Raw genomic sequence first — 19,969 nt, 5'->3', positions numbered from 1 at the left:
TCCAATTAACCCGGTCCTGAGCTAGCTGCATCCACTTGACCCCTGCGAACTTCCTAACCTCACCTGCCCACTTAATGTTCAGAAGCCTCCTGCTACGCTCGCCTTCCTTTGGAATCCAGAAAATGAAAGCGTAGCAACAAAACTACTGCGCCTTAACGATTGCCTTTAGATTACACGACGTTAGCCCAGCAGGAGCCCAGCGTCTACAAGGAGTGCAAAAAATACGGGCTTCCTTACATCCTGGCTGAAACCACACAGCTCTTGCAATGTCACCGTAAGCAAACGAGGCTGCTAAAGCGCGTCAGAGACAACGCTGTGCGTGCATAGCCAAGTTAAAACATCATGCACTAATCCGGAGGCTACTATCCCGAGAAAAATATTCTCGTTCTCAATTGTGAAGCGGCTGCATAGCAACGCTTTGCTACCGATAGCAACTGCATAATAATTAATTGCCAAGGTAAATCAAAGTCCGGCAGCGTGGCGCTGCAGTCGAGTAGCCAGTCGATAAAAGAGGAAATTTAATTGGTGAGAAATGTGCGCATTGCTTCAGCCAACTACACAATGCTAGGAGACAGCCCCCGCCAGGGTGGCGCAGTGGTTACGGCGCTCGACTATTGTTCCCAAGGACGTGAGATCGAATCCCGGCCTTGGCGGCCGCTTTTCGATGGAGGCGAAAAGCAAAGCGTCCGTGTGCTGTGCGATGTCAGTGCACGGTGAAGAACCCCAGGTGGTCGAAATTTCCGGAGTCCTCCACTACGGCGCCTCTCATAGCCTGAAGTTGCTTTGGGACGTTAAACACCCCAAACCAACCAACCAGAACAGCAACGACTGTGAAACACAGCTCTCGCAAGATGTGAAAAATTTAGGTAAAATTTTCTGCATTTGTATCTTTCCCTACGTTGTTAGCGCCCGTTAGAACTCACCTGGTAGGAATAACTTACCAGCGTACGACGTAATCCGTGTAAAGTAACGTTGTAAACACTGCATCCTTCTAACAAGATGTCCTCTTTAAAGCGTATTTCTGTTTAAAGAAAAGAGCTCTACGGAAAATACTGCGCGTTCTGATAGGATTGCTGTCTTCACTCATTAAACAGCCAAACCTTGTCCGCGCTCAAATCCAAACTAAACACTCGCCATTAGCACAAAGCCACGCAAAAGCGAGACCCGCTCGTCGTGCGAGACCATTCGAAGGCCCTTGTGGCGCCAAGACACGCGCGATAACCATTTGAGAAATTTAACGGTTTGAAGTAATAAGTTCGGAATTAGCATAACATTAAATAAAACCGCCTGCATAAATGCATGGGCTTGTGTTCTTTATTTTATTTGTGGAGTACGTACACGTTCTGCTTTCTGTATATAAATTTTATGTCTGTGATGCATAGATATCCCTAATGTACGTGTGTGTGTGCTATCTTGTGTATGTGCATGTACTTATTTTGCTAAATTTACCTTCTGCAGTGAAGCGTTTAACGAAGCAACATAGTGGAGCATTCATTATCTATAATTAGCAGCTTGTTTAGTTCAGCGTGTACTGATATCAAGTATAAATACTGCTTACCTTCACAGTTCTGTATTTTGCTACTATGCACTTGCACATGCAGTGTTTCGTTTGTGCATAATCAGTAACCGCTATAGGTTGCCATCAAAGAGGATAAAAGCCTTAGTCAAGCTACTTATACATATCAGCTTTTAGTACTTGCCATCGTATTTTTCTGTGCCCTGAAAATGCGGAATAAACTAAATGTGAATGCGGCAAGCTCTAGCACACCTGCATTCCGTACTCAGGCAAGTACGTACAGCATCTGTCACCATGACACCTGTACAGGCGTCAGCATATACTCGTCTGAGCAGAAACGCGACGTTCTAGAAACGACTTGGCTCCCGTCGTTGGCGTCGACGGAAAAGCTCACTATCATACATGTCGACGAGAAGCGCACCTGAAAAGTCCAGAACTTGGTAATGGGCGCACTCCACATCTGGTGGACCATTTTCCACAGCGGCGGCGGCGATGGCACGAACAGCTCCCTGTCTCGCAGCAACGTCGTCATCACCTCGGGTTGGAAGGACACCTTCGTCTCCGACGTCAGCCCCGGCTCCGACGACGGCTGCCTGCGCGCACCCACACACGCACCGACGTCGCAAAGCTCCTAGAAAAGCGCACGCAATAAAGGGCATGCGGAGCGCGCAGTGCGTCTTCCAATGTATCCGTCGATTTGCGACAAGCTAGTGTTAAATTATTCGGTCTTGGTCTTTCTCATACGCAATAATGGTACTTTCAATATGAAGTATAATCGTCTCCCAGTTTTCCGCAAGACAAACATAACGGGAAAAAATTGACATGGGTTACCCCCGTTAAACCAATTATAGTGCAAAATCATAATAATTGGTTTACAGAAAAGAAAATCCATCACCTCTGTCACAGTTTCTCCGTGGATACCTGAACCGCGTTGTAAGGGAAGGGAGGAAGGTGGTAGTGAAAGCGGAAAAAGAAAAGAGGTGCAGCGGTGGAGGTATACAGAATAATTTCGACCACCTGGGGATCACTATCGTGCACTGACATCACACAGCAAACGGATGCTTCTCCATTTCGCCTCCATGCCCCTCAGTGGTCAAGACGCTCGACTACTGACCCGGAGTATCAGGGTTCGAACCCGACTGCCAGCAGCTGCGTTTCGATGGAGAAACGGACAGGCGTTCCTGTGCTGTGCAATGTCAGTGCACGTTAAAGATCCCCAGGTGGTCACAATTACTCCGTAGAGCTCCACTAGGGCACCTCTTTCCGCTTTCATTCCAACGTCCTGTCTTTCCTTACGGCCCAGTTCATGTTTCCTTGGAGAAGTGTGACAGATTCTGCATCTTTAATAAACGCATCGCCCATGCGGCTTACATGCCACGTTGGCGTCAGTATGCACAGGAAATGATTACGTGCCCCTACTGCACGACTCTAACGCGCGGCGGCATATCTCATCTACTCTGGGATTTCCCTGCTTTTTCTACTGGACGCTCCGAGATCGAACCCTACTGCCTGAACTACATTTCTCTTCTAGAAACTGATGCTAACACACAGATGACATTTGCCGAGTATGGCTCCCTTAGTGGCCTGGTCAGAGCAATATGATTTGAGTGACGACCTGTGCAAACAATAAAGATTCTGCCTACTCCCCTTTACCACCATTCATGGCCATGAGCCTTCCTATTCAATAAAAGACGTTCAATCAATCAAACAATCAATCTTCCCTACAAACCAATTTAAAATTTGCAATTATGCCGCAGTCGGGTTCGAACGCAGGTGCAATGCAGGTTGAAGAACCCGAGGTGGTCGAAATCATTACGCAGCTCTCCATTATTTCGGCTTTTTCAGCTTTCACTCCCTTCTTCCGCCTTTCTCTTATGGCGCAGTTCAGGTGTCTACCGAGAAATGTGACCGATACTGCACCTTCTGTTCCTCTGGACGCATTTACAGTTTTACTTATTGCGATATAAATGTGAATTGGTTTATAGCTACATTCTTATCCCATCCTCCTATCTTAAAGGCGATGCCCGGGTTAGCAGCGCCAGCCAGCTGGGCCATAACATACGGTCGCGCGACGTTACACCACTCGACAACCACTCAGAGCACGGCCATGTCATCTCACGACTGACTCCAGCCAAAGGCGTGCCAGTAATCTTTCACTCACTACGACGGCGCTGGGTCTTCTGGAAAACGAGGCGTTTAACGTCGTCGCGCTAACAAAAGCACAAATGTTTGGTGGGAGACTCCGCATGAATCCGGACGCTGCTCTCAGGTGTCATCTCAAGGACAGTACAGGAGGCGGCTGCGTGGTAGCAACACTATATGTAAACGTTGCCAATAGCCTCCCGTGCTAAACCCATAGGACATAAAAGGGTGTAGCTCGCTTCCGGATTTCATGCCGTCATGAAGGTTCTTAATCAAGGCGTGAGTGAATACAAAGCAGAGGCATGAGGCAGGTCTCACATGTCGATGGCTCGCATCCCATCCTGCAGGAGGGCCTCCTCGTCCCCTTCCCGATCGTCCTTCTCCTCCTCCAGGTCAGGCTCTGCAACGGACACATGCGCACATTGCAGGCCATGCGGTGCGCGCAGTTCACCTGATCGCATCAGCTAGCAAAATTCTGAACTGCATATCAACTACCGTTTAAAAGAACTTGTAGACGGGCTAGATGGTTTTCAGCTTCAGACGGCACTAAAAATGCCGTCTGAATCAACTACCGTGTAACAGTGGAATTAACTTTTGTGGGTCCGACAAACACCCCATGACTTAAAGAAGCAGTGTGGTCAGCCAAGACGCGTCAGGCGGCGTAGTAGTAGCCCGTACTAAATGACACCTGCCAACATGCGGACAGCTAGTAGAAGCAAGCCAAGCAGCAATCCACCAATGCTAAAAGAGTCTGCGTCTGCCATAACAGCTGATGTTTGGCAATCGATAATGCAGTTCCATTCCCGAATAAAAAATTTGCATAATGACGTCATCGCAGCGAAGAAAAGCGTACCACCTACCTGCTGTGGTACCGTTCTTTGCGAACACGCCTGATACTGAGCGTGTGAGCAACGCCGAGGTTCGTCATCTGCCGCTCTGGAAAATACCTCACGAGTGCTAATCCTTTTTACTCACGACTGCACACCGAGCCAGTTATCTAACAGTGTGACGAAACAGTTGAACGAATGGTCCTGCAGCACCTCACACAAAAGTACGAAATTAAACGAGAGGACACGAACACCTCCAAAACAATAGAGGGATTCACTTCAGATGTCACCTGTAATGATGTGCCAGAAAGGTGACAACGAGCCTCACAGTCCATTTTTAGCATTTGCCATTATTGCAGAGCTGCCCCTTTTTCACACTTAACAGATATATTGATGGAATTAGTATAGGAGCGCACCTCCATGCGTTACCATATCAAGTGCGGTGGCACTACTTACAATATAGTTAGCTACTGCCCCCAGGATACATCTGTAGTAGCATCCGTTCAAAATCACGAATAAGTGAAAATTGAAAAATGAATCATATGGTTGTCCGCTGAGACCACTATACAACCACACCCACTTTGTGTAATGGTTAATAGTAGTAGATATATTTATTTAGGACACAAATTAAGCGTCCAGCTGATCGGCGGCCAGTTGAATAAATGCAGTTTAGCTGCAAGCGCGTTCATTGATTTAGGTTGTAGCACTGTTTTCTTGCAGTCTTTTCCTTCTTCATGAAGCGCACCAGTATTGCAAGAAGTCCGCAGGAGTCACGGAAGTTCAACGGTTTATGACTTCTCCAATGGAATCACCATTCAAAGCGAGTAGGCGGGAAGTAAAAAATCCACGGCGCCGACTCACCTTCCTTGTATTCCATTTCATGAGGATCTGACTTGAAGCGCACCCAGACGTACATCGGGAAGACTAGAAAGGCACACAATATGACCTGCAAAAAGATGGGCAAAAAAGAGCAATTAGCGCGTTTTTACTTTCTTTTTTTTTTGGTAAAGGGGGCAAGAGGGAGAGGGGGGAGGGGGAGGAAAGCAACTATGGCGTTATACGCTGTAACCCAGGTTGGAGAATGGGTACGAAAACGCCTGTTTACTATACGCGTATACGTATATTCGTATAGTAGTAGCCCTCCACTAGGCAACTTTTGTGTGGTATATAATATGTGACCGCTTACTGCGGCCGCTAATGCAAAGGTGCAGATGGCAACATATGTACTTGTGCATTGGCGGCTAGCGGCCGCGGTAAGCTAGGGGTGGCTTGAGGGGTGTGGGAAACAATTTTTTTATCCATGCACGGGCATCATGTTTTGCTGCCTCTTGCCACTAGTCATAGTGACATGGTGCATTTATCTTCGCTCTGGGCTGATCTCGAGTGTTTGTCTTCTTGAGAGGAAACAAGTGAAGGGACGCCGCTGGGTAGCCGACTTTCAGCCGTTCGCATCATCCAGGCCACCTCCACTCCGAGGTCTTGCTTCTTTAAGGGTGTCGCGTTGTGTAACATCTATTAACGCGATAGCGATAAAGGCCCCGTTGACCGAAAATCCCGCGTCGGCGTCCGGCGTGCACGTTGTCAGCGAAACATCACGAGCGCGGTACCGGCAGGTGGTAGCGGGCAGCTGACATGGCCGAGCACTGACTGGACGAAGGGTCTACTGACGTTACGATTGGCAGGAGTTGCCACCTCGAGGCTCTCCTTTCATATGGGAGGGTGATATCATAATCAGCTTGCTAAAACCCTTGCATTCACGTTGCCCTTAAGCCAAGCAGTCACTTTTTTTTTTTTCTTCATTGGCTGCTCATCATAAATGCAGCGGCTTGCGAACTCTACACGTGCTCCTGAACTAAGGCACATAGCCGCCACGCGCGTTCAGCGCTGTACTGAGTTCTCTTATTTGGGCGCACCCATGTTCCTGGCGCACCTGCCACTAGTCGGCGGCCAGAAGCTTCATGCTTCTACCAGGCGTCTTCCGGTTGTACAACCGATTGCTGGCGTGACCCAGGAGCACTTGGTCTCTTGTGCGTTGTTCGCCATCCCTGTACACCCGAGCGGGAAGTTCTACACCACAGACACTCCCCGACACCCTCGAGGCCTCCCCTACCGCTGTCTGCGATATTTGGACACGCAGAACACGCAGCCGACGCGGACTTGATTATTCTAGTCATATCGCGCCCGGAATCTTCTTCGTCCGGTGACTTGAGCTAACCTCTGTGTCTTCTACACTATCATCTCTCGTCTCGTCTTATACGTGTGGCCCATCTGGTCATGTTTATGCTCCCCCCGGCGGTCAAGCAATCACCACCAAAGCAGTGTTTTGGTGTCCATAGTCTCGTAAAGAACCTCCTCAAAGTCTTAATTGGGTTTCCAGAATCCCGAATTCGGTTGTCATCCCACCATAAAATTCGCAACCTGCCAACTCAAGTAGCAATATACACTGCATTCATACTTTTCGTGCAGTACATGCGACCTGACAACTCACATATATGAAAGAGGTATGCTCACGAGTTCTTCCCTGTAACACCGATACCGAGGCTATCGCTGGATGGGAGTTTTAATTATCCCGCATTCCTATTACTCATATGCCTGCGAAAACATAGCATAACCTCTCACCGTTATTTCCGGCGCATGCTCTATCTCCACTTTCCAAAGCTCTCGCTTCCCCCTTCCGCCAATGCCCTCCTCAATCTCCATCTGCATCCCCGTATCCTGCCTTTCATTCTCGCCTTTCTCTGGAATGCACTCATGCGCCCTCGCCATTGACTACGCATTTTACGGTACTCACCCACAGACTTCCTTTTGCTGCACTATCCTCCACATTCTTCCAACCTCATAGCTGCCTCATTACACGGTAGTCACCATCCAGACTATTACTGTGGCAGCATCGGCCCCCGGTCGCAGATTTTCTTTCCCCCAAGTCAGTATAGCGCCGTTCAATCTCACCCTATTTCGTTTTCCATATTCCCTAAATGATATTCCCTCCTATGATAAGCTCCATAAAACCACGGCCCTCAGTCACCAGCGGCTGCGGAACAACTGACCACGGCGGCGGTCAGACCTGTGACGCAGCAGGGGGTGCTAAGAAAGCCTGGCTCCGCTGGACAGGCCGCCATTGGAAACTGACCCTGGCAACGTTTAATGCTAGAACCCTAGCTAGTGAAGCTAGTTTAGCAGTGCTGTTAGAGGAACTAGAGGGCATGAAATGGGATGTCATAGGGCTTAGTGAGGTTAGGAGGCCGAATGAGGCATATACTGTACTGAAGGATGGGCATGTACTGTGTTATCGAGGTTTACCGGAGAGGCGACAACTAGGAGTAGGTTTCCTTGTCAATAAGTATATAGCGGGTAATATAGATGAATTCTATAGTATTAATGAGAGGGTTGCAGGCAGCGTAATTAGGCTTAATAAGCGGTATAAACTGAAGGTTGTACAGGCCTATGCACCTACACGTAGTTATGATGACCAGGCAGTTGAAAGCTTCTATGAAGATGTATAATCGGCAATGCGAAAAGTAAAGACGCAGTATACTGTACTAATGGGAGATTTCAATGCCAAGGTAGGGAAAAAACAGGCAGGAGACAAGGCAGTAGGTGACTATGGCATTGGTTCTAGGAATAGCAGGGGGGAGTTAATAGTTGAGTTTGCAGAGCGCAATAACTTACGAATCATGAATACCTTCTTCAGCAAACGGAAGAACCGGAAATGGACATGGAAAAGTCCTAACGAAGAGACTAAAAATGAAATCGACTTCATAATGTGTTCAACCCCCGCCATTGTGCAGGATCTAGAGGTAATCGAGAAAGTGCGATGCAGTGACCTCAGGATGGTGAGGTCCCGAATTAGCCTAAATCTGAAGAAGGAACGCAATAGATTAGTAAGAAAGAAACCCATCAACGAATTAGCGGTGCGGGGGAGGGCAGAAGAGTTCAGGACCTCACTACAGAATAGGTATTCAGCTCTAACTGAGGATGGCGACATTACCCTAGAGGCAAGGAACAATAATTTCAGAAATATCATTACTGAGTGCGCGGTAGAGGTAGGCGGTAGGATAGTTAGAGAGGATACCGGTAAGCTGTCTAAGGAGACGAAAGATTTGATTAAGAAACGCCAGAGTATGAAAGCTTCCACTCCAACAGACCAGATCGAATTGGCCGAGATATCAAAGCTAATCAATAAGCGCAAGGTGGCCGATATAAGGAAGTATAACATGGACAAAATTGAGCATGCTGTAAAAAACGGGGCAAGCCTTAAAGCGGTAAAGAAGAAATTGGGCGTAGGCAAAAACCAGATGTATGCGATAAGGGACAAGGCGGGCAACGTCATCACTAATATGGACAAGATAGTCAAAGTAGCCGAGGAGTTCTATACAGATCTTCACAGTAGCCAAAGTAGTCAGGACCGTAATGAGATTGGCGGTAGGGAAAAACAGTCAGACGTTCCACCAGTGACGAAGGACGAGGTCAAGAAAGCACTAGAAACTATGAAAAGGGGGAAATCAGCTGGAGAGGATCAGATCACTACAGATTTGCTGAAGGACGGGGGGGATATCGTGCTAGAAAAACTGGCCACCCTGTATACGCAGTGCCTGCTGTCATCGACGGTACCGGAACCATGGAAGAACGCAAACATTATCCTCATTCACAAGAACGGGGACTCTAAGGACCTTAAAAATTACAGACCAATCAGCTTACTGTCTGTTACATATAAGGTATTTACTAAGGTAATCGCTAATAGAATCAGGGCAACCTTAGACTGCAATCAAGCAAAGGATCAAGCAGGGTTTCGGAAACGGTACTCTACTATCGATCATATCCATACCATCAATCAGGTGATAGAAAAATGCTCGGAAGATAACCAGCCCTTATACATAGCATTCATTGATTACGAAAAAGCATTTGACTCAGTTGAAACATCGGCGGTGATGCAGGCATTGCGAAATCAGGGGGTAGACGAGCCGTACGTGAAAGTGCTGGAAGATATATATAGTGGCTGCACAGCAACCATAGTTCTGCATAAAGAAAGTAACAAAATTCCCATAAAGAAAGGTGTTAGGCAAGGAGACACAATCTCCCCAGTACTATTCACAGCTTGTTTAGAGGAAGTATTCAGAGACTTGGAATGGGAGCAGTTAGGGATAAGGGTAGACGGAGAATATCTCAGTAATCTGCGATTTGCTGATGACATTGCCTTGCTAAGTAACTCGGGGGATGAACTGCAAATAATGATTGATGGCCTAGACAGAAAAAGTAGAAAGGTAGGCTTGAAAATCAATATGCAGAAGACTAAGGTAATGTTCAACACCCTCGGGAAGGAACAGCAGTTTACATTAGGTAGCGAAATACTGGAAGTAGTAGGCGAATATGTCTACTTAGGACAGGTAGTAACCGCAGATCCGGACCATGAAAAGGAAATAACAAGAAGAATAAGATTGGGATGGAGCGCATTTGCCAAGCACTCGCAGATTATGACTAGCAGCTTACCGGTATCGCTCAAGAGGAAAGTATACAACAGTTGCATCTTGCTTGTACTCACCTATGGGGCTGAAACGTGGAGACTAACCAAGAGAGTTCTACTTAAGTTGAGGACAACCCAGAGGGCTATGGAACGAAAAATGGTAGGGGTAACATTAAGAGATGAAAGCGTGCAAAGTGGGTCAGAGAAATAACTCAAGTTACCGACATTCTAGTGGAAATTAAGAAGAAATGGACATGGGCAGGACATGTAGTGCGAAGAGAGGATAACCGATGATCGCTTAGGGTAACAAACTGGATTCCAAGGAAAGGAAAGCGTAGCAGGGGGCGGCAGAAAATTAGGTGGGCGGATGAGATTAAGAAGTTCGCAGGGGTCAAGTGGATGCAGCTAGCACAGAACCGGGTTAAGTGGAGAAATATGGGAGAGGCCTTCGTCCTGCTGTGAGTATAATCAGGCTGATGATGATGATGATGATTCTCTAAATGCGGTGAGAGAGTTCTCACTTCTCCACTCTACACCATGCTGGCTGTGGCAGGTGGCGTTGCGCTCTAGTAATGCCTATCACGGCTACAGGTGGCTGGTTACCTCGATGACTATGCCAACGACGATGACACGCTATTCAGGAAAGGAGGCCCAAGAGCTGAGCCTCAAAAAGCATTCCCAAGTTCTAAACACGTCATCTGAGCCATAACAACAGCCCACAGTCACACTACCGGTATTTTTTACAAATTATCGATGGCTGTCATTACATTTCCTGACGAAGCAGTCCACTAACGCAAAATAGAAGTACATGGATTTTTCCACCCTTCAGTTACTATAATGTTACTGCTAATAATCCCTTCCACTTCAGATGTATAATCGGAAGTAATAGTAAAGTGAAAATAGCCAATACAAGTTAACTGTTAATGAATTTCACGCGTACGTTATATGCTTTTTTTCTGCTGCCTCTGTCATGAGGTTTGATGTCAATGCGAGCCCTCATTTGTGTGACAGTAGTTCCTGCAAATATTGAATTATTTTTGTTGCTGGTTTCACATGTTTATGAGCTCTTTGTAAAAAAGAGAGAAGCTATCAACTTATAGCAGTGTGAGGAAGGGTTTCCCCTGCAGGATATCAGACATCCGACTTACTTTACCCGCTAGATTTATTGAAACATTTATCCGGTAAATGCTGTTATTGTAGCAAGTAACCCTTCCGATCATTACCGGAAGTCAAGATGCTGTAGCGGTCGAACATCTACTCCTTGTACATGTAGCAATTGCAAAAGTCTCAACAACGGCTTCAAATTGTGAACAATGCGAGGCGCACAAAAGTTATGCTATAGTTGGTAAAAACTTTACTTCCGTTTACAGACGAAACTCTTATCATGTACTTCCGAATTCGATTTTACACGGGCGGATCATTGCAGACGCCAGTGACAGGTGACGGTAAAAAATGCGGTTTATTGCCATATCCCCAGAGCCCGCACTCATCTATTTCGTCGATGACTGTTCCGTCAATGTCTATCTGTTTGAAGGAGTGAAGATGTTGGCAGCAGCTGCCAACTTGGGTAGCACTTTTGATATGTGAATGGGATCCACGGGGCGTATTCGATCCCAAGTGAGTGGCGCTAGTCTTAGACCAGGCGGGCTCGTTCTTACGGCTTGTATAAAGCTGGGCTTTACATATAAGCCAGGTGGTCTTCCACAAAATGTGCTAAATAAAGACTGTGTGCTCACGAGTAAGGGCGACCCGAAATCAAAGCGAAAATTTAAGTCTTGGCGCACCTGATACGCGCTGGACCTCAGCTCTCTAAATCTGCCGTCATTTCTCTTACTTTTGTGTTCAGTCTGATATATTTTCAGTTCAGTTCAGTTCAGTCGTTCAGTCGTGTCCGACTCTTCGTGACCCTACGGACCATGTCACGCCACGCTTTCCGGTCTCTCACTATCTTCCTAACATCACATAACTTCATCTGCAGCGCCTCGAGGATGCCATCTAACCAACGCGTTCGCTGCGTACCCCTTCTCCGGCGACCCTCAACCTTTCCCAACATCAAATCTTTCTCCAGCGACTCCTCTCTTCTCATCATATGACCAAAGTAGCTGAGCTTTAACTTTAGAATTTGACCCTCCAATGAGCAGTCAGGGTTTATGGTCGACAATATCGACTGATTTGATCTTCTGGTAGTCTTCTGGATATACCTCACGAGTCGACAATTTTTAATCTGTATGTCAGTAGCACTCTGCCAGATTCTCGAACCACTGCACACACGTATGTATACGCGGCTTTTACAGACAGTGAAGTCGTTTTTCCTGCCTCGCATGTGATTTGCTTTACAGGTGTTCTTTCTAGCAAACCAATATTAGGTGACATGTTTTAATAGTGGCTAGCATTCACGGACAGCGACGTAATGCAAAGAAGCTTATGTTGCTCAACCTCCGCCTGTTTTTGTTTTGTTTGGTTTGGTTTTTCGTGACTGGTGCTTTTACTATTGTACATTTAAGGCGAGAATTTTTCTTGCCTCGTGGTGAAAATCTCGCGTGCGCAAGATCTATTAGCGAGATCTGTTCTTTTCTAGTGTTAATGCTGTACCCATGGCAACATCGGGGGCGCGAGGACGAGCGGCGCCGTACTGCCACTCCCACACTTGCAAGAGCATTGGAACGAATGCACGCCAAGGAAACGAAATTTCCACTGTGCGCCATAAGCACTGGCCTTGCTAGCAAAAGCTTGAAAAGAAGCGTCCGATGTACCCGGAACAGCAGTAACGCTCAGGTTTTCGCATTTGTCCAGTGCAGATTCTGCAGTGCTCTCGGAAGGTTTTTAGTAGTACTGCTTAAATCTACTTCCAGAACACTAAAATATGTAAAAACTGCAAGAAAATATTGAGCGCAAAATACCTAGCACGACCGCGGGAAAAGCAAGCGGATAATTTCAGCGAGGAACTAGTGAGAGAACGCCCACCTTGAGCCACAGGGGCACCGCCAGAGGGCCCCAGGTGAGGTCTCGTACGCTGATGCGCCCCATGAAGAGGTTGGTGATCCAGCGCTGGCAGCAGGGGTGCGCCAGGAACTTTCGGTTGTTGGCCTGCGCGGCGATGTCGACGGCGGTTCGCTGTCCCCAGTCGGGGTTCTCCTCGCTCAGCACGTCGTAGGCACGGCATGTGGCCTCCTGGTAGCTGCAGTCCAGCACGCCCGTCGCCATGCTCGCAAACTCCCTGGGAGTACGGTGTGCGAGTACACTTTGAGAGCCCGCACACTTGGCGAGGGAAGGCTTTACCAAACCGTAATAGTATGTGTTCGCGTGAAACACCGGATGACATCAGTTTTATTTAATTCCGTAACTCGTGTGCATTCCGATCACATTGTGTAGTTTTCGGGCTGATGTCTTTGCAAACGAACGGACGAAGACGTGCTGCTAGAAAAAGATAACTGCCGACAATTTAAATTTTCGGTAATGTAAAATTTGAACGCAGATGTTGAAGTATTTCAACCATAGCAGATCGCATGCTAGACACGCTGCGCCAAAAGGCGGTAGCACTTGATCTCTTCGCCGGCGGTGCGTCTCTGCTCTCCCGGAACGTCTCGCAACAGCACCCACCACAGAGAGAAAATCGGTTTTAATTTCGAGGTTAAATCCATGCCCCTTTCCATGTACTCCATGCGGTGTACACCTCTACCGTACAATGAAGGACGAGAGAAAAAAATGTGGGTGTAAACGTAGACGCAGTGGAAGAGATGCCACAGTGGAGTCCTTCGGAATAACTTCGACCACCTCAGGATCAATAACGTGCGCTGACGACCGGAGTGCACGAGAGCCCTTTCCGTTTCACAACTATCAATACGCTCGATTGCCTTCACCCTTCTTTGTATGTGGCGACGCGCAGGGCGGATGCTCCTGGCCCTTTGTGGCTGGGACTGGTAGGTCACCGTCGCTTGAGGCGGGGCCTAGCCTGCCACCGAATTTTTATCTGTTGTAGGCCGTCATTGCACCCGCCACCGCTTCGGTGGTGGACGACGGCTGTTGCGACGCACGTCTTTCTCTCCCTCTTCTTTTTCTTTGTTCTCTATTTTCTCTGCTGTCCGGGCGAGGCAGCGCAGGTGGCTCAGCTACAGAGCCAGTAGCAGGCCCGTGCATTTTCTTTTCCTTCTTCCTACAGTCACAACAACGACATGCATTGGCCTCCATTGAAGGGAAAGTGGCTGAGGCTGATAAAACTTTATTCACAACAATTGGGAGGAATAGGGGAAGTCAGCTAGCGTGCCGCAGGCCGTAGAGACTTTTGGCAACGCCGGCCCATTCGACGGCCTTGAACTGAATGTCAGGGTCATCGCTGGACCTTAGCTTGTCCCAAGCTTCTTTAGAGGGATCAGGCAAGAGTTCTGAGGGAGGCTTATGGGCTTTGCACGCCCAGATCATATGCTCGAAGTTGTCTTTCTCCCCGCAAAACCAGTAGAATGGATTCATATCCTTATTTATGAATTTTGATATGTAGTTTGGATTGGGGAGGGTCCCCGTCTGTAGCTTTCTGCATATTGCTTGCTGTTGTCTGGTGGTGGTGGTAGAAAACATTTATATAGGACAAATACAGGAGGTTATGCGTGAGCTGACCCTGAAGGGGCCAACCCTCACAAACACAAGGTGGAGGTCCCTAGTTCGGGACCCCAGTGGCGTCTGCCGCCGCTCGGGCTCGCCTGACTAAGGCCCGTTGGGCCTTCAGGTCGGAGCAGCCGAGCAGGGTCGCCTCCCAGTCCTCCCGGGTTGGGTTGGGGTGAGGGGGGATAGCCGGATTTGAGGGGCAGGCCCACACCATGTGGTAGATGTCCGAAGACACCACCCCACAGTGCGGGCAGCTGCCAGAGAAAGCAGGGTCGAAGTGTTTTAGAGCTGCCGGCCACAGCAGTGTGTATAGAGGCGGAGTAAGAGCCGCTCATCCGCCTTTGAAAGGCCTTTACATGGGCGGGGGTAAAGGCTGTGGCTAGATTGGTAGTAATTTACGATATCTTTGAATGTATAAGCCGGATTAGGATCAGCGTCCTGGTCGGAGGGGGAGGAGGAGGAAACTTCCCGGAGAGAAAGCGCGCGGGCGGCGGCGTCGGCAGCCTCGTTTCCAGCCAGCCCCTGATGAGCAGGAGCCCAAATAATATATCGGGTAGCGGGGTCCCCAATGTAGGAGCTATTTTGAAGTATTCGGTAGGCTAGATAAGGGGTCCAGCCCTGTTCGACATTCCGACAGGCCCCTCGCGAGTCGGAAATTATATATTTCGAGTCAGAGTGGGAAGCAGCCAATGCTATGGCGACCTCCTCCGCATGAGTTATGTTGCGGGCCCTGAAACTAAGACCGTTGACTGTTTTCGCCTCGTGGACGACTGCGGCCGTGTACCACCCCCCATAGTGCGGGCCAGAGGCGTCCACATAAAGAACGCCGGGTTTAGAACCATAATGGCGTGCCAGGGCTTCCGCCCGCGCCAGGCGTCTGCCATCATGGTCTTCGCGTGCCATTTTGGCGGGAAGAGGGCGTACGCGGAGGGCGCATCTCCACGGCGCTGGAATGCGTGCCTGTTCTTCCATAAGTGTCGTATGTTTGACGTGGAGCCGGGCAAGAAGGCGGCGGCCCGACTGCGTCTGCGACAAACGCGTATATTGATTTGTGAGGTGCGCTTCCCTCAATTCCCTGAAGGTGTTCACCATTCCCAGTGCCATGAGGCGCTGGTTTGAGGTAGTCACCGGAATATCGAGGGCCCGCTTATAGATTTTGCGGAGAATGATCTCGAGGGCATCCTCATCTTGCTTCCGCAGGTGGAGATATGGAGTCGAATAAAGGATTCGACTGGTTACGAAGGCGCTTGCCAGCCGCAAGGCATCCTTGCTTCGTAACCCCCCGCGTTTATTGGAAACCCGGCGGACCATGCGGCCCACCTGGTCCCCCACCTTGCGGAGTTTAGCCAATGTGGTGTCTGGCTTGCGGTGTTGGTGAATGAAGAGTCCCAGTACTCGGACTTCTTGTGTTTCTGGAATTGGACCTGATTGAAGAGTAAGTTGAATTTTAGTAGTGCATTTTGGAGAGGGGCGGATGTGCACAAATTCCGATTTCCGTGGGGAGCATTGAAGGCCGCAGCGGCTAGCATAGCGGTCTACTATAGTCGCCGCCTGCTGCAGGCTGGCCTCAATGTCTCCAAGTGAGCCCTGTGTAGCCCACAGGGTGATGTCGTCGGCGTACAGAGCATGCTGCACGCCCTCGACAGCACCCAGCTGGGCCGGCAGGCGCATCATGGCCAAATTGAATAACAGGGGAGAAAGCACTGCGCCTTGCGGCGTTCCCCTGGTACCTAGGGGGAAGGGGCCGTGTTCGTTATCCTGAATGCGGATGTAAGATTGGCGGTCTGTGAGGAATTGGCGGATATATTGGAAGGCACGGTGGCCACAGTTGGTTTGACTTAAATGAGTGAGAATAATATCATGCGTTACATTGTCGAAAGCCCCCTTAAGGTCCAGGGCGAGTACGACCCTGTCGTTATGAGGGCACTCGAGGGGGTCAAGGACTTCCCGATGTAGTTGAAGCAAGACATCCTGTGCGGATCTGTGTGGGCGAAATCCGTACATGGTGTCCGCGAAGACATGTTGTGTCTCAAGGTACTCAGACAACCGGTCCCGCACCATCGTCTCCATAAGTTTGCCCACACAAGAGGTAAGAGAGATGGGGCGAAGGTTGTCCGTGTTTATTGCTTTGCCGGCCTTTGGTATGAATGTGACCACAGCGGTTTTCCAATCAATGGGGAGTGGCGTATCTCCTCGTCATATTGCATTGATGTAGTCCAATAAAGTGGTATAAGCTGAGTCGGGAAGGTTAGCTAGTAATTTAACAGTGATTTTGTCCCGCCCAGGTGCAGTACCACGTTTCATTTTGCCCAGGGCTGCCCGTAAGTCGTGGAGCTTAAACGGCTGATCAAGCTCAGCGTTCTCAGAGCCTGCATAAGAGTACGCCTGCCCACGGGTGTCCTGTATGTTGCACAAATATCGGTCCCTGAGTTTGTGCGCGAGTTGTGTAGTATTACCAGAGAAGGTGTGGATTACACGCTGAAGATGTTTTTGTGTTTCTCTACGGGTCTGAGTTGGATCAATGAGGGCGCGAAAGAGGCGCCATGTGTTTCGGCTGGACATTTGACGCGCTGCCGTGTTGCACCTATCCACCCAGTTAGAGTCGGCGAGCTGGGCCGCATACTCAGCCGCTCGCTGGGTGAGCTCGGCAATTCGAGCTTTAAGGTTTCTGTTATGTTTCTGCCGGCGCCATCGGCGGACGAGGGAGTGCCGAGCTTCCCAGAGGTGGAGTAGGTGGTTGTCCACATCCGATACCACCTCTGAAAGCTGAATCTGAGTTTCGGTGGAGCGAAGGTGTGAAACCAAATGCTGGGACCATGAGGTGTACCCTTGGTCTGTAATGGATGTTGTGTTGTCGAAATTTTCTCTGAATTTCGTCCAATCTGGGAGACGGGCTTGTGTTGTGGGTTTAGAGAGTGCACGAGTTCTGATTGTGGTATTGATAATGCAGTGGTCTCTGCCGAGGGTTTCCTCGGTGTTGACCCAGTCTGCATGTTGGATGTTATAAGTAAAGGTGAGGTCCGGACAGGTGTCCCTTGTCACGGAGTTACCAAGTCGGGTTGGGTGGACGGGGTCAGTGTGAAGAGTGAGGCCCAGCGTGGACGCAAGCTCCGCCAACCTGCGCCCTCGCTTTTCTTCACGGTGGTAGCCCCAAAGCCGACTGGGGGTGTTAAAGTCGCCTACAATCAGGAGGGGGTCTCGACCCGCGACTCTCAGCGCTCGGCTGAAGAGGTCTGAAAAAGAAATGTGTTGCAGTTTAGGAGGACAGTATACATTGAGAATGTGAAGTGGTGGGTCCTGCTTGCGGAGAGGGAGGAGAGTCACCATCACATAGGAATATACAATTTGGAGGTCGAGGTGGACAAGATTAGCTGTATAATTTTTGTGGACACAAAGACAAGTCGAGGGGTCTTGTTGGAATGTCGTATAGCTTGTGAGTGCGGCGCCCATCCCTGGCTCTTGGAGGGCTACCACGGCTGGTAAGCATTCAAAAAGTGCGAGGTAAAGACGAAAGTTGGCCCGCTTACAGCGAGCACGGAAACCTCTGCAGTTCCACTGTGTTATTGTAAATGGGGAAGCCGAGTTTTAAGGTGGAAAGCGCCTACTTTTAGGGGGCCCCGCCATCATTAGGATTAAATATAAATTTGGAGGGAGCGACTACCTCAGAGCCAGCACCCAAAGGCTGGGCATGGAGCTCAGTCCCCGGGTGAGGGGCAGCTTCCTCTGAGTCCGAGTCTATGACTCGACGGCTTGTTTTGGGAAGTCGAGAGGACACAACCCGAAGGGGTCCCGATCGTCGGAGAAGGCGGGCATTTTCACTGACATGTTTTGAAATCATAGCCGGAACAGTCTCCATGACCTTGGTCAGGACCTGCTCCATTGCTGCACTGATCATTGAGGTAAGCTTCATAGTCAGGCTGGCCTCCATCTCAGCAAGGACCGCCGGGAAGGCTGGTGATGATGCCGCCGGCTCGCTCTCCATGTTCTCCGGGCTAGGAGGGCAGGGAGGATTAGAAGCCAATCTGCTTTCTAAAGCTTGAATTTTGGTAAGCAGCATCTCATTTTGGGCCCGGATTGCTGCCATCTGTTTTTGGAGCTCGATATCAACGTGAGAATGGGAGGGAGGGGGAGGAGAGGAGGCAACCCCACCCATGCCACTCACCTGTTTGTCATTTTTCACGGCACGGACCCAAGCGTCAGCTGTGCCATCCGTCTTGTTAGTATGGGCTTTGTGGCCTTTTCCCCCATTCGGTGGTGGCGGAGGCGTCTGTCCCTTGGCGCCACCTCCGTCAGGGGACTCTTGCTGCTTTTTCGCTGTGATGTTGGTCTGACGTTTTGCGATGTCTTTGGTTGTGACGCCGGAGTGTTTTGGCTTCCCGTCAGAATGCCGTGTTGCTGCAAGCCCCGAGCGCTTGGCCGTAGAGGGCGAGCGGAATTTCCTCGAGCACTCAGGAGAGTTTGTTGGGTGCCCGAGCCCACATGTCGCACATTTCGGCTGACAGTCGTGAGGAGCCCGCACCCCCTCCACTGCCGGCACTTTTTGGCCACACAGGCCGCAGTTTTCACCATTCGGGTTGGGACATGTGTCCGCCCGGTGTCCAACTGTGCCGCACTTCACACATGCCGGAATTGTTCTTTTGTATGCCCGGACCAGGGCAATTTCTGAATTGTAATGCACATACCGAGGCACAGTCTTCCCGGCGAAGGTGAGCTGGGCCGCGTTGGAGGTGCTGTATTTTCGGATGTCGACGATCTCTCCGGCTCGCCATTGAATTTTTTGTTGCAGGGACGCAGTGGTCTCGCAGCTCGCTACGGTGATGACACCTTTAGAAACATTGTCGGTTTGCTTAAGATGGCCCCGCATGGCAATGAGCCTTTCGGAGAGGCAAGTTGAAATTCGGCAATGAGGCGATCTGCCACGTCGGCAACCGGGGTGCCCGTGACAACGAGATTTTGCTCCCATGAAGGAAGCAGAGTGAGAGTAGCTGCTGCCGACTCACCCAGTAGGGCCTTGAAAGCTTCTCCCAACTGACCGCATTGATACAAATCCCGGAGGGCCACTGGTGTTCTGGGTTTGAGGACGACTTGATAGTCATCCGGATGGAATCTTGGAAGTGGTCTGGGCTTCCACTTCGGTGTCGGCTTATGAGCTGAACCGCCTTGGGACGCATCCTCGCGCTGGACGCCATTTTGCTGATTTGAGAGCGCTGACTTCGCTGACGCGGCGGAGGACGCTATCTTGGCTTGTCGCTGGCAGCGGCGTTCCACGAGCTTGAACAGATTTTCATGCCGGAGAGCTGATCCCGGCGGAAGCTCTTCGGTTGGGGCAACCGGGACCGTGGACCAGGCCATAGTCTCGGGATCGTAGCCTCGCTGAGCTTGCAGAGCGGCCATATTCTCCGGAAGGGCTCCTCGGCTCGGAGA

General features: G+C 49.8%; 1 protein-coding gene across 2 annotated transcripts in view; it reads right to left on the bottom strand.

The window, feature by feature from the left end:
• LOC146192317 (transient receptor potential cation channel subfamily M member-like 2) overlaps positions 1 to 19,969 on the bottom strand; it is a 164,602-nt gene that overhangs the window by 50,144 nt on the left and 94,489 nt on the right. For both annotated transcript variants that reach the window (XM_084602439.1, XM_084602438.1), the window contains exons 10-13: positions 12,911 to 13,163; positions 5,347 to 5,431; positions 3,977 to 4,058; positions 1,938 to 2,109 (exon numbers count right to left, since the gene is read on the bottom strand). In XM_084602439.1, the coding sequence (XP_084458565.1) occupies positions 1,938 to 2,109; positions 3,977 to 4,058; positions 5,347 to 5,431; positions 12,911 to 13,163 (592 nt within the window). The remainder of the gene's footprint in view (positions 1 to 1,937; positions 2,110 to 3,976; positions 4,059 to 5,346; positions 5,432 to 12,910; positions 13,164 to 19,969) is intronic.

The sequence above is a fragment of the Amblyomma maculatum genome, chromosome 4 (assembly GCF_055883805.1).
Source record: "Amblyomma maculatum isolate TAMU_Amacu chromosome 4, ASM5588380v1, whole genome shotgun sequence".
NCBI lineage: Eukaryota > Metazoa > Arthropoda > Arachnida > Ixodida > Ixodidae > Amblyomma > Amblyomma maculatum.
This window is presented reverse-complemented; position numbering and strand designations above follow the sequence as displayed.